Source organism: Xiphophorus hellerii, chromosome 19 (assembly GCF_003331165.1).
Source record: "Xiphophorus hellerii strain 12219 chromosome 19, Xiphophorus_hellerii-4.1, whole genome shotgun sequence".
NCBI classification, from domain to species: domain Eukaryota; kingdom Metazoa; phylum Chordata; class Actinopteri; order Cyprinodontiformes; family Poeciliidae; genus Xiphophorus; species Xiphophorus hellerii.
In genome coordinates this window covers 1,071,674-1,085,729 of record NC_045690.1, presented here as the reverse complement: position 1 = coordinate 1,085,729, position 14,056 = coordinate 1,071,674, and the positions used below count along the sequence as shown (strand labels likewise).

At 42.7% G+C, this 14,056-nt stretch overlaps 1 protein-coding gene and 1 long non-coding RNA gene across 4 annotated transcripts; one reads left to right on the top strand and one right to left on the bottom strand.

The window, feature by feature from the left end:
* Positions 1-2,819: 2,819 nt before the first annotated feature.
* ldah (lipid droplet associated hydrolase) lies at positions 2,820-13,306 on the top strand. Of its 3 annotated transcripts, none has more exons than XM_032547650.1 (6): positions 8,008-8,287; positions 9,145-9,273; positions 9,343-9,512; positions 9,584-9,824; positions 12,374-12,456; positions 12,536-13,306. In XM_032547650.1, exons 2-6 carry the CDS (start codon positions 9,198-9,200, stop codon positions 12,722-12,724), a joined length of 759 nt encoding a protein of 252 aa, XP_032403541.1. In that variant the 5' UTR covers positions 8,008-8,287; positions 9,145-9,197; the 3' UTR covers positions 12,725-13,306. The 3 variants fall into 3 exon arrangements, 2 of the variants coding, with proteins under 2 accessions (XP_032403541.1, XP_032403540.1); XM_032547649.1 differs by having other exon boundaries at positions 8,008-8,969; XR_004336834.1 differs by lacking the exons at positions 9,145-9,273; positions 9,343-9,512; positions 9,584-9,824; positions 12,374-12,456; positions 12,536-13,306 and adding an exon at positions 8,450-8,703 and having other exon boundaries at positions 2,820-8,287.
* Positions 11,211-12,609, bottom strand: LOC116709233 (uncharacterized). Its single transcript, XR_004336835.1, has 2 exons — positions 12,493-12,609; positions 11,211-12,387 (listed from the first exon to the last, which is right to left on the bottom strand). It is a non-coding gene; the product is annotated as an uncharacterized LOC116709233 (long non-coding RNA).
* Positions 13,307-14,056: the final 750 nt, after the last annotated feature.

Sequence of the window (14,056 nt, the reverse complement as noted above, 5' to 3'; positions counted from 1 at the left end):
TTTGGATCCCTTATCCCTTTGTACAAAACTCATGTGTTTCTCTGCCTGGCAGAGCTTTCCGTTTCAGACTTGCTTCATTATTGACTGTCCTGTGACTCTCTGAGTTGTGCACAATTCATGAATAAACCTGATTGAGTGATTTCACCTGAACAGTGCTTGGAAATAGTTTTTTTTCCACGACAGTCAGCCTGATGTTTTAAATCTGAACTAGATCAAGTTTTTCTAGATGAATCAAACGGGGCTTTCATTGGCTCCAGGACGGTGAAAAGAAATCTTCATATTTATTGAATCTTGAGAAGCAGAGACAGTCCAAAAAGATTCAGAAACTAATTATTAATGGCAGCATCACTGAAGACCTGGATTTAATACATGCAGCAATGAGACATTTTTATAGTGATCTTTATTGTTCTAAGTATTCAGAATCCAATTGCCAGTATTTTTCTGATGAAATTCAGGAATCTGTTGAAACAATTAATCTTGATTTTAAAGACCTTATGGAAGATGACTTAAGAATGGAAGAACTTGATGAAGCAACACAACAAATGGAAAAGAGTAAATCTCCAGGCCTAGATGGGTTAACCACTGAATTTATACTTTCTTTTGGAAAGATTTACCAAAACTATTATTGAGGCCCTGCTGGATGCATTTCAAACAACAGTCTCTCTCCCACCATGAAACGAGGTCTGATTACTCTGATCCCCAAAACAAAGATCCTTTATCACTAGACAAGTGGAGACCCATCACTCTGTTATGTACAGATTATAAAATTTTAGCTCTTGTTTATGCCAATCGCTTAAACAGTGGATTATTATGATTATTAATGAATGCCAATCAGCGTTTTTAAAGGGAAGAAATATCCATCATCACACTAGACTGATTTTTGATATGATTGATTATCGTAGCTTTATTGATAGTGACAGTTTTATTTTATTCCTGGATTTCTTTAAGGCTTTTGACTCACTGGAACACTGCTTTATAATAAAAACATTAAAATATTTTGGCTTTGGGGAACAATGTTGTAATATAATCAGATTATTTTATAGTGATATAAGTAGCTCAGTTTCCCTGGGAACGAGTTTGACCCCTAGTTTCTCTGTGTGAAGAGGAATCAGGCAGGGCTGCCCAATTTCACCTACATTATTTATATTAACAACTCAAATGCTACCTTACTAATTATGAACAATTCTAATTTGCACGGTATCAAAATTTTTGATAAGGAATTCAAGATAAGTCAATTTGCGGCGATACAACAATTTTTCCAAGAGATAAAACTAAGGTAGACATTGCTCTAAAATCTATTTTAATCTGGTTTGTCTCTCAATATTGATAAATGTGAACTTCTGCCGATCCATTCCAGCTCTGAGGGTCTGCTGCCTCCATTACAGTTAAGTCTGAAGTTAAATATCTGGGAATACTGATTTCAAAAAATACTATTAGAAGAGAGGAGGAAAACATTGGAAGTTGCTTGGATGGCATGAAGAGATTCTTGAGTCTCTGGTTCACTAGAGATCTGACTGGTTCTGGACCAACTCTTCTGTCCAAAGCTGAAGGAGTGTCCAAGTTAATTTATTCATGCCATTCTGCTTTTATCTCTGACAAGAATATTAAGAAAGCCAATTCAATAATCTTTCAATTTATCTGGAGGAACAAAACTCACTATTTAAGACGATCTCATCTTATTAAAGATTATGATAAAGGAGGAATTTTGAGGCTCTGATTGGTTCATTTAGAATAAATTGGCTGAAAAACTATTTGTCTCATTCCAACTCAATGTGCTTTCATATCCCTAAATCTATATTTAATAAGCTCGGTGGCTTGGATTTCTTGCTTAAATGTGATTTTGAATTAACCAAGATTAATATTGCACTGTCTAATTTTCACAAACATTTTAGGAAAATGATATTTACCCACAATTTTGCCCCACATGGATCCATAGTGTGGAATAACAGATCAATATTAATAAATAGAAAATCTATGTTTAAAACTGACTGGTATGAAAAAGGTATTTTATTTGTAACTGACTTATTGGATAGTATGGATAGTACTTAATGGTGTTTTGTTAAATTATAGAGATTTTACCAATAAATTTAATCTGAACTGTTCTTGTAATGAATATCTAAAAGTATGTAAATCTATTCCTGTAGCTCTGATCCATCTCATCCAAAACACCTTCAGATATTCAAATGTTACTTCATCTTTACCCAAATTGAAAATTGGAGAATATAGTGAGACTGATAGAACGTGCAATAATGTTCTGCTTGTGACGGCCTTCAAATCTAAATTATTTAATGATTACAATAATAATATCTTGTTGATAACCAATTTGTCTAGAATTGAGAATTTGTTCTCCAAGTATGTAAAATGGCCGATTTCACCAAAGGTTAAAGAGACTCGCTTCAAAATCTCACAATTTTTACCCAGTGGCTGAATTTTTGCACAAAAGATTTAAATTTGATTCAACATGTTGTATCTTTAGTGAATGTCCAGAAGAATCATTAATCAGCTCTTTTTTTCTGTCCTTTTTCTTTTAAACTATGGAGAGACATTAAAAATTGGTTGTCCCTTAAAATTGAAGCCATCCCAGAGAAAACCATCACCCACATATTATACTATGTTGATGGCCTTGATAGTCAAATATCTGACATGGTAAATATTGTCTTCTTGCTTGTTAAATATCATAAATCCTGCTGTAAATGCAGAGGTTCTACTCCTTGTTTTGATTTTTTTCTTAACCAATTTAAACTGTATTACACCTCATTGAAACATTTGAAATATGTTTCTGCAAAAACAAGTAACTGCCAGTGTAATAGAGTGGTTTGTTGCCCCTAGTGGTAGAAATACAGACATACCTGTTCTAGGTATAGTTCTTAGTAGGCCAACTTATTAGGTGGGGTTAGTCAGAAACCCCTGTACTGTAGTAGCTGTTCTGTTCCTGCGTTCCACCATTAAAAAGACTTCGTCTCCACATTCCCTCTGCTTGTTCTTTCCAACCCCAGAATATCACAACTGGCGACGAGGATTTTTAAAGATTTCCACAGCGTGACAGAGATGAGCCTGTCGACAGACTTTGTGCGGAAGTAAGGGAAACAACCGTATGTTTTTTTTTTTTCTCCGAAGCTACAAGATTTAGCACCGAGAAGCTAATATGGCTATGCACGTGGGTCGTGTGGTTGAATATGATGAATCGAAGGAAGATTTTGAGTCATATTTGGAGCGTTTGGAACAATGGATGTTGGCTAATGATGTTCCGGATGAGAAGATTGTTTGCACTTTTCTCTCTGTGATCGGAGCAGATACATATGGGCTGCTAAAGAATCTTGTGTCTCCGAAAGTACCGAGCACGATGCAGTATGCAGCGCTCACTGCAGCGTTACAAGCACACTATAAGCCGACACCAGTGGTGATAGCTGAGCGTTTTCGATTCCAAAAACGTAACCAAAAGGAGGGGGAGCCAGTATCAGGCTACGTGGTTGCCCTGAGGCAGTTGTCAGCCACATGTAATTTTGGACAATACTTGGATGAGGCGCTGAGAGATCGTTTTGCCAGTGGGCTGCGCTCGGATGCTGCACAGCGTAAGCTACTGGCAGAAAAAGATCTTACCTTTTCACGTGCGTGTGAGATTGCCGTGAACATGGAACTTGCTTCAAAGAATACTATGGAGTTTTCTGGACACCATGACCCTCACCAAGTCAATGCCCTGACAAATGTTCAAATTTTTTCTAAGAGAGGATGGAAGGGACAGCACTCAAAAGAGGGACAGAACTCAAAAGAGGAAAAACATCAAATTAAGAGCTGGATGGGGTCTAAAAAAGATACAGCAACAAGGCAACCATGCTATCGATGTGGTGGAAAACATTCAGCACGCGACTGCAGATTTAGAAATGAACAATGTCATGTTTGTGCAAAAATAGGACACATTGCTCGGGCTTGCAGAAATAAAAAAAGCAGACAACAAACTCAGTATGTGGAAACGGACATCGAGGCATCAAACAGAAATGATGAAGCCGAACTTTTTGGAGTTTATTCGGTGTACTCTGTCGCTTCCAGTGAAAAAGGTTACACAGTGGACGTTTTACTGGGAGACAAAAACACCACCATGTTGCTGGACACAGGATCAGCAGTATCAGTGATAAGTGACAAGTATTACCAGTCACATCTCACCCAGTTCCCTATAAAACCAGTTGGGTTAAAGTTGAAGTCTTACTCAGGCCAAAGCATCGCTGTTCGTGGATGTATAGTTGTACCAGTACAGTATGAAACACAAAAGAGTACTTTACCACTGATCATTGTTCAGGGAAACAGGCCGTCCCTGATTGGACGAAACTGGTTAAAGAAACTACAGCTAAACTGGAAACAGATTTTCACAGTACACAAGGTACTAGTGCAAAAAGATGCAAAACCAGGATTACAGAAAGTGATCCTACGCCATCAGGCAGTGTTTTCAGATGACCAAGGCTGCATCAAGGGATTTAAGGCCAGGATTCGCATTAAGCCAAACACTGCACCAGTTTTCTGTAAAGCTCGCCCAGTTCCTTATGCACTAAAGGAAGCGGTAGAAAAAGAGTTGGACAGATTGGAAAAGGTGAAGGTGATTTCAAAGGTCGAGAAAAGTGAGTGGGCGTCTCCCATTGTTACAGTGCCTAAAACTGACAAAACCATTAGGATCTGTGGTGACTACAAGGTCAGCATAAATCAGTGCATTGAAGAGAAACATTATCCACTGCCTAATGCTGAAGACCTTTTTGCTACTTTGGCGGGAGGAACATCATTCAGTAAACTGGACCTTTCTCATGCCTACCAGCAGCTGGAGTTAGATGAAGAGTCAGAGAAGTATCTGGTTATCAACACCCACAAAGGTCTGTACAAGTACAGTCGCCTCAGCTATGGCGTTTCCAGTGCTCCTGCTATTTTTCAGTCTGTGATGGATCAGATTTTCCAAGGGATGGATCACGTGACCTGTTTTCTGGATGATATTCTCATCACTGCGTCATCGGAGAAGGAACATCTACAGAGGTTGGAAGAAGTTCTCACACGCCTGGAGAAGCATGGTGTGAGAGTTAAGCTTGCAAAGTGTCGTTTCCTTCAGAGCAGTGTGGAATATTTGGGACACAGGATCGACAAAGATGGACTGCACCCCATGGAGGAAAAGGTTGCAGCCATAACAAAGGCACCAGAACCAACCAATGTCACTGAACTGAAGTCTTTTTTGGGTCTTCTGAATTACTACAGTCGATTTCTAAACAATCCATCTACCATCCTTCAGCCTCTCCACAACCTGTTGAGAAAAGATGAAACATGGATTTGGACAACAGCATGTACACAAGCATTTGAAGATGCAAAAAGACTACTGCTGCAGAACAAAGTGTTAGTGCATTATAGCACACGCCTGCCATTGAAATTAGCCTGTGATGCATCACCTTATGGGGTTGGTGCAGTCATTTCTCATATCTTGGAAAATGGAGAGGAAAGGCCGGTGGCATTTGCATCAAGAACGCTAACCGATGCTGAGCGGAAGTATGCCCAAATAGAGAAAGAGGCTCTTGCCATCATTTTTGGAGTCAAGAAATTCCACAAATATCTGTACGGAAGGAAATTCACGCTCGTAACAGATCACAAGCCATTGTTGACTATACTGGGACCAAAGTCAGCGGTGCCAACACTTGCTGCTTTGAGGATGCAACGCTGGGCTCTTATTCTGATGGCATATAACTATGACATTGAGTACAGAAGATCAGCTGACCATGCAAATGCGGATGCGTTGTCACGTTTACCGCGGAACTCACCAGATAACACTGCAGAAGAAGGAAGCATCTTCTACTTCTCTCATGTGGAAGAACTACCAGTATTAGCAAAAGACATTGAGAAAGCGACTATGAAAGATCCGCTTCTCAGCAGAGTGTGGAGCTACACCATGAATGGGTGGCCAAATTATGTGCAGGATGAAACACTTGAACCTTATTTCATTCGCAGACAGGAACTGTCAGCAGAACAAGGATGTGTTCTTTGGGGACAACGTGTTATCATCCCACCAAGTTACCGACAGAAAGTGCTGAAAGACCTGCATCATGAACATCCAGGCATATGTCGTATGAAAGCTCTCGCCCGCAGTTACCTGTGGTGGCCAGGGTGTGACGGTGACATACAAGAACTGGTCCAAAGCTGTCAAATCTGTCAAGCTGTGCAGAAGTTACCAGCGGTTGCACCACTCCACCCGTGGAAATGGCCTGAAAGACCGTGGCAACGGATTCACATTGACTTCGCTGAAAAGGACAAACACTATTTCTTAGTGGTCATTGACAGTCATTCAAAATGGTTGGAAGTATTCCCGATGACATCCATCACGTCACACAATACCATTGAAATCTTGAGAAGGTTATTCTCTTCATATGGACTTCCAGAAGAACTTGTTTCAGACAATGGACCTCAGCTGGTGTCACAAGAATTCCGCCAGTTTTTGGAGTTAAACGGGATCCGTCACACAGCTGTTCCTGCATATCACCCTGCATCAAATGGAGCAGCAGAGAGGTCAGTACAAATCCTGAAACGATCTTTGATGAAAAATGTACTGGAGACAGATGGGAAGGCCACATTGCCACTCAGTCATCGATTGGCAAACTTCCTTATCATGTATCGCAGTACACCGCACACCGTGACAGGTTGCACACCAGCAGAGCTATTCCTGAAACGTCAGATCCGAACCCGTTTCAGTCTTCTCAAACCTGAACTTGCCCAACACATTAAACAGGGGCAGTTCAAGCAAAAGCGACATCATGATCGCAGAGCTCCATTTTTGCGCGTTTTTTCAGAAGGAGAGACTGGTCGTGTCCGAAATTTCAGAGGAGGGTTTGTGAAGTGGACCTGTGGAACAGTTCTGAAGAAGTTGGGAAGCGTCACTTATCGGATACAAGACGGACAGAGAACGCGCACCATACATGTCGACCACATGTTACCATGGAAACAAGATGTGGAGAAATCTCCAGTTATGTCTTCCCAAGTGCTCGTGGAGGAACCCGAAGAGATCTACCCGAGAGGAACCCTGACAGCATCACCTTTGCCTGCTGAATCACCTGGGCAGACAACAGAAGAACCCTCGGTATCAACCCCTAAAACAACCCAAAGCCCATCAGCGGAGCGCAGATACCCTGTGAGGCACAGAGTTCCTCCAAAGAGACTGAATCTTTGAAAATGTATAAAGTATGATTTAGTTACTGCTAGTTGATTTTTGAGGTAATAAAGCATTAAGTGCAGCCTAAATTGTTAAATTCTTAGTGAAGGCCATAGGGAATTTATTTACTGTTATTATGCATTTTTTCCTACATATTAGTTGCAGTAGAAATCTAAAAGGGAAGGAATGTAATAGAGTGGTTTGTTGCCCCTAGTGGTAGAAATACAGATATACCTGTTCTAGGTATAGTTCTTAGTAGGCCAACTTATTAGGTGGGGTTAGTCAGAAACCCCTGTACTGTAGTAGCTGTTCTGTTCCTGCGTTCCACCATTAAAAAGACTTCGTCTCCACATTCCCTCTGCTTGTTCTTTCCAACCCCAGAATATCACAGCCAGTATGTCTACTTTTCTTTAGTTGCTCTATTGTTATTCATTTGCCTTACTGTTTATGTGCTTGTCTTTAGTCTTAGCTCCTTGTTTAGTTTCTTTTTTCTACCCATGTTGTAATGTTCTTTGTGCCTCAACGAGTCTTTGTATACTGTTTGTTTAATAAATAAAAAAAATAAAAAAATTACAGACAAAAACCTACGATACTGACAAAAAAAACATGCTGGTGACGTAGACTGTGCGTCATCATTCACTCCAACTGTTATTTCTCTCCAAAACTGTTTGAATTTGTGGAGAGAAATAAAATGATTGGTCCAGGTTCGGAACACAATATGGAGAACCGAACCAGAACCAAACCGGTGTTACACCGGCATCCTAAGATTTTTTTTTTTTAGCTCTTTACCAGCAGGGGGCGGATCTGATTTCCAGCTCTCCTTTCAGAAACCTTCGCGCGCCTTACAGTGATCGATGGAAACGTCACAGGCTTGTGGGAAACACGTGACCATCAGCAGGATTTTCTGCTCTTCTGACGTCTGTTACACGATCAAATTCAGAATCTTCTGACTTCTTCGGCACTTTTTGTTCTGACGGCAGAAATTCCGAGTCTCTGCTGCGCCTCAAACGCAGCAAAGCAACACCTTAGCTAGCCAATCAGAGAGCAGTAGCATGACCAGACCGGAAGAAAAGCTCTATTCGATCATGATCGATGACCAGCTCGTTTGACCGTGTTTACCAGGTAAGCTCTACAAGATTGGCTGAGCAGACTCCGGGTGGACCGGTCCAAACGCCGGGTTTTTCCAGAACCGGGAGAACTTCTGGGTTGGTGCTGTTAAACATAGTGATGCGTTCAGGGACAGTTTCGCCGCTTTAATTTCTTATTTCTGTATTATTTATTTAGGGAATATTGTTCTGTAGCAAAATCAGAACCTGAACCAGAACCGTAACTGACGGCCAGGGAGAACATACTGGATCAGTTCCAGGAAAAGATCCGGTTCTTGTGCAGGAATCAATCCAGAGTTCACAGAGGAATAAAAACTGATAACATCAGAGCAAAGGTCCATTCAATAATCTGCTGGAATAACGCGAACCTTTAACTCCATCATTTCTCTCTGGTCCAAAGTCTCCTGGTGGACCCGGGAGTCCAAACCCGCCCAGACCTTCCGCAGAACCTGTCTGGATTCAATAAATGAATACATAACATGATCAGGTTCTGCAGAGGATCCGGTCCAAAGACGACAACGTCCGTTTGAAACTTCCGACCAATCAGAACACCGAACTAACGGGAGGTTCAGGTTCCGGCAGGCCCAGGATGGAGACCCAGTCAGAGTTTTTCTTCTGCAGTGGAGCAGCCACCGAGGTTCTGAAAGTCGGTTCCTCTCAGCTATCAGGAGAAGAAGTGCTGCTGCTCCTCATCCCAGGTGGGTCAGAACTTTCTGCTGAGGGCCTAGATCCGCTGATCCGGTACTTCCTGTCCCCCTGATGTTACTTCCTGTCCCTCTGATCCGGTACTTCCTGTCCTCCTGATCCGGTACTTCCTGCCCTCCTGATCCGGTACTTCCTGTCCTCCTGATCCGGTACTTCCTGTCCCCACAGGAAACCCGGGGGTCGTGGGCTTCTATGAGAGCTTCTTGCTGACGCTGCACGGCATGCTGGGAAGGCCCGTCTGGGCGGTGAGCCACGCCGGCCACTGCGCTCCTCCGGACTCCATGGACCTCGTAGAAGGTAGGTCCAGTTCTAGCAACAGAAGTGGGTTGGACCCGGTTCTGACGGTTATGTCTGCTTGCGGTCCAGATGGCGCGGCGGCAGCACGACGGGACGTTTTTGGACTGGACGGACAGATCCAACACAAGCTGGCTTTCATCCGGGACCGGGTCCCCAGAGGAACCCGGTTGGTTCTGGTGGGCCACTCCATCGGCTGCTACATGATCCTGGAGATGATGAGGAGGAGCCCCGAGCTGGAGGTCCGGAACCAGAACCGGAACCAGAACCGGGTCCGGTCCAGGTGGCGCTGACCCGTCTCGTCCTCCTGCAGGTCCTGAAGGCCGTGTTGCTGTTCCCCACCATCGAGCGGATGGCCCAGAGCCCGCAGGGAAAGGTCATGACCCCGGTGCTGTGCCAGCTGCGCTACCTGGCCTACCTGCCGCTCTTCCTGCTGTCGCTGCTGCCGCAGCGCGTCGCCGCCCTGCTGGTCCGCCTGCTGCTGCGTGGCCTGCCGGCGCTGGACCCCTGCGTGTTGCGGCCGTCGCTGCAGATGTTCTCCGGAGACTGTGCAGGTGGGTTCTGCTGGGTTCTGCCGGGTCTCTGCGAGCGGTCAGCAACTTCCTCTGCATCTAAATCCAGTGGGCTGGCTTTTACCATCATATTTTTACTGCAAAAACACCAAATCTCAGCAAATGTCAAGATTTTAATATCTCAAAACACTTGAATTAAGAGAAAACCAACTTAAAACTAAGCTGTCAGCAAATAAAGAAGCTTTTCCTGATTCTTTATTTTAAAATGCAGCGGCAGATTTCGTCACAAGTTAATTGCTGTCAGAAACGTCCCAGTTGTTTTTATCGATACGCAGGAACAGTGATTGTTTCTGATATGGGCAACGATAGACATGAATACGTCGACGCCTCACTGAACGCTGAGTCCTACGTTACGTCGCCGCCATCTTGTGTGTGGCAGCAGAGCGATCGGAGCTCCCCAAGTCCTGTGCTGTTCGGACTTGTTTCAACCGTTTTACAATACATTTGCATTACCTTTCACAGGTAAGATTGAAAGAAAATAAATATTAACATAATTTTTACGAACAGAATTACTTGACTTTGCGGCCAGAAACTCGCTTCTAAACAACCGAGAAATATTTCCTATGTAGCTAAATTGGCCCGAAGTAACCACTGATTGTTAGCGTAGCTACATTTTCATCTGGTTTTAATGAGAGAGAGCTGATGAGAAACCGCTGTTAGAGAGGAAGTGCATTAAAGACCAGGGGATTTAGAGAGGAAAGGTCAGTCAGGGTCAGAGCTGGAGCTGCTCTGTTTCACAGCTCAGATTCACAACGCCGCTATTTAGCTATAAAGATGCTACGAGTCAGAAAACAACATGATGAAAATATAGGTTTATTCTGAATGGGAAGGAAAAATAGATGTATTTTCTATTACACTTTTGGATCATTTCGCTTTTATCGTGGGCTTTAGCCTGAGTACCAGGACGTCTCAGAACTCACTGGACTTCTCCCAGTGTTCCCAGTATGATATAAATTTAAAAATGCGTTTTATTGCACACTTTTATTCTTTTATTTTGTGTGTATTTTTAAGAGAAATATCTCAATTTGAAGTATTAATGTATTAAGACAGCTTATGTAATGAAATAAAAATAATTTACTGTTAGAATTTTTTTCACTCTTTGTCTATGCTGTCCATAGCAGAGTGGACTTATACTGTAAAAGTTTTTCTGGAAAAAAGTAAGAAAAATATGTAGCTAATGTTTGTCAATGACTGATTTATCAAAGTTTATTGTCGTTACAATAAAATGTCAAAAAATAAAAGGAAATTTTTATTTCTTGACATCTTGAAACGTTAAATTATGGCATCATGTAAATATGTTCTTAAATAAAACACTGTAAAAGGATGTCTGTTCATCAGTGTCGATATAAAAACAGTTTATCAGAATCATTTCTATCAAATCAAAACATTTTTCTCTTTATTCAGAAATTCCCCCAAAACAAATAATCACATTAAAAGTTAGAAACTCTGTCTTTGGTCGTTTCTTTGATTACCAAATGTATCAGTGTGTGAGAGAAAATGTGTCAATGACGGGAATGAACTTAAAATACTTTGTAGAACGTCACTTTGTGAAGTTCAGTCCAGTTACTTGTGTTAGCTAACTGGCAGAAAGGCCACACTCAATATGGCGGCCGACCCACTCCATGAGGAGTCTGTGTGTTCGTGTCTATGTGGGCAACTGCCCAGGGCGGCAGTTTGTGAGGGGTAGCTGGTAGAGGTGGGCCAGCTGTGCCCTGTGTATTGTCTTGAAGGCAGGACGCCATGTTAATCTGCTCCACATAGCAAACGTTTGTGAAGCTATGTGATTTATTCAGTGATAACTAATTGCAAAGAAATAAGTGCTAAGAAGTATTTTGCAAAGCATGTTCATATGTTTAAGGTTAATTACTTAAGGTTTGCAAATGATTTTGTTTATGCCCAGAGTGAAAGAGTAAAACCAAGACTGAAGACTTTAAACATTATAGTTTAGTAAATTGTTGATGTTGAGGACAGTCTGAGCCGACTGTAATTCACACTGTCAGCACAGAAGCCTCATTTCTTCTATATTCAATGTTTGATATTAAAGCTCTATTGGAGACAATGTGGTACGAGATGCTACAGATTTGGATGTTATGAAAACGTTTATTTGAAGACATTTTAATGTCTGCACATTTTAAAGCCCTCATGTTTCATTTATTAGAGACTGAGGGATAGAAATTAGAGCTGAGGGAAATGTTTGTATGAAATAAGATTTTGTCAAATAAAAAGACAAACTGGATGACACAGATGACCTTCACACCACCAACAGCCACAAAACAAACCCCTTGTCGCCCTGGGGGAGGCGAGGGGGCGCCGGGACGGTGGGTCGCCCAGGGCACCAAACAGGCTAGGGCCGCCTCTGCTCAGGAGATACTGAGCTAAGCTCCAGTACTTCCTCCAGAGTACAGACTGAAGTACGTGAGATTCAGTGATTTTGCTGAAGGTTTGATGCTCTGAAACTCCGACATGATGAACGTTCTCCCTCCGCTGCTCGGCTCTCGCCTTCATGGCTCTGGTTCTGGTTCTGGTTGCAGTGAACTCCATGTACCTGGGCGGCCAGGAAATGAGGATGGTTCAGGAAAGAGACAACGTTACCATCCAGAAGAACCTGGACAGGGTAAGAACCCATACGTCTGGGTCAGAATTGCCTCACCGCTTCCATCAGAACCTCCAAGTTCTGCCTGGTTCTGTTGCAGCTCATTTTCTATTATGGAGCCACGGACCACTGGTGTCCGGTCAGCTACTTCCAGGACATGAGGAGGGACTTCCCGCACGGAGACATCCGGCTGTGTGAGCGAGGCGTTCGGCACGCCTTCGTCCTGGATGCGGGGCAGGAAGTGGCTCAGATGGTGGCGGCATGGATCGGCGGCTCTCTGACGGCGTGAGGTTCCACGCCTGAGAACCCAAAACCTGCCAGGCCAAACCCAGGGCCAAATGGTCCACCTGACCTGCTCCCACACACATCGTCATTAAATCCTTCAGCGCCTGAAGCTTCATCATCATGTGGGGAATCAGAATTCACATTGTTGTTTGGCTCATGCAGTTATTAATAGATGAATCAATAATTCATTCAGTTATTGATGAAATGGATTCTGTGGTTTTGGCAGCACCTCAAACGGTGGCACTAGAAATGTAGAGAATCTGAATTCTGCGGGACAAAATGTTGGACTTGAGTAGGTTTAGCTATGAAATGAGATGCTCATGGAAATTATTAGTAACACCAGAAGATTAGACGAAAAGCTAAACGGCTAGTTTAGCTAACTACTAACTAAACCAGTAGTTAGCAGGTGAGCTGCTAGCAGTTTAATGAATCAGACATATATTTAATGAGCCATTAATGAATAAAATAAAATGCATTTGAAATTTATTATTAAAATTATTGTAATTAATTTAGCACTTAATGAATTTAACTGTTAATTTGTGGTTTTATTTTTCTAATTAATTGTGTTTTAATAAATTTATTTTGAGTAACTGTTTTTAAATGATTATTTCTATTAATATTTATTGCGGATCACTGCTGCCAAGACCCCGCCTCCTTTCATAATCGGACCAATAGCGGCGATGGACACTTTAAACTGGGATGATTGAGTCACTGGTTGCCATGGTGATTTCCGCCATAGCAGGATGTCTGTAAGAAAAAGTGGCGTCTTAAACTGTGAGGGTCAGAACATTCTGGTTCCTGTTGGAGATGTGAACAGAACCTCCAGGTTCAGTTGGAGCCATTTAGAACTGAAGTGGGTCGGGTAAAGTCCTTTAGCCGGCTAAAGGAGTAACGAACCCAAAAGTAACGGCGCTAAAATGCAGCAAACTGCAGTGACGTTGCACCGTTACCATGGTAACGGGTTGCTTTTCTTCCAGTAACTGGGTCAGTTTGGTGGAACGTTAGCATTCCCCTGCAGAACAGCACCCTCTGCTGGCAGGCAGTGGCTGCTGGTTCCACAACCACATCACTGTGTTGCTCAATGGCACTGTGGATTTAAACCTGCAGCCACAGAGCAGAGAGAGCTGCTGGTGATGATGATGATGGTGATGATGGTTCCAGAGTTTCCCTCAGTAAACCTGCTCAGTCCTGCTGGGCGGCCGCCGAGGCGTCCGCTGGGCGGCGCCGAAGCGTCCGCCGGGTTTTTATATTAAAACATGTCAAGTTGACAGGAAAAGTAAAAACATTACTGGGTAATTACATGTTACAGGAAAACATGGCAGTGAAACGATATTTA

What these genes read in the sequence shown, in the direction of transcription:
- ldah (XM_032547649.1), top strand. Translation starts at nt 8,861, where the DNA reads ATGGAGACCCAGTCAGAGTTTTTCTTCTGCAGTGGAGCAGCCACCGAG. An exon ending in GCTGCTGCTCCTCATCCCAG is followed by an intron (nt 8,970 to 9,144) that starts GTGGGTCAGAAC and finishes CTGTCCCCACAG; the next exon opens with GAAACCCGGGGGTCGTGGGC. An exon ending in CTCCATGGACCTCGTAGAAG is followed by an intron (nt 9,274 to 9,342) that starts GTAGGTCCAGTT and finishes CTTGCGGTCCAG; the next exon opens with ATGGCGCGGCGGCAGCACGA.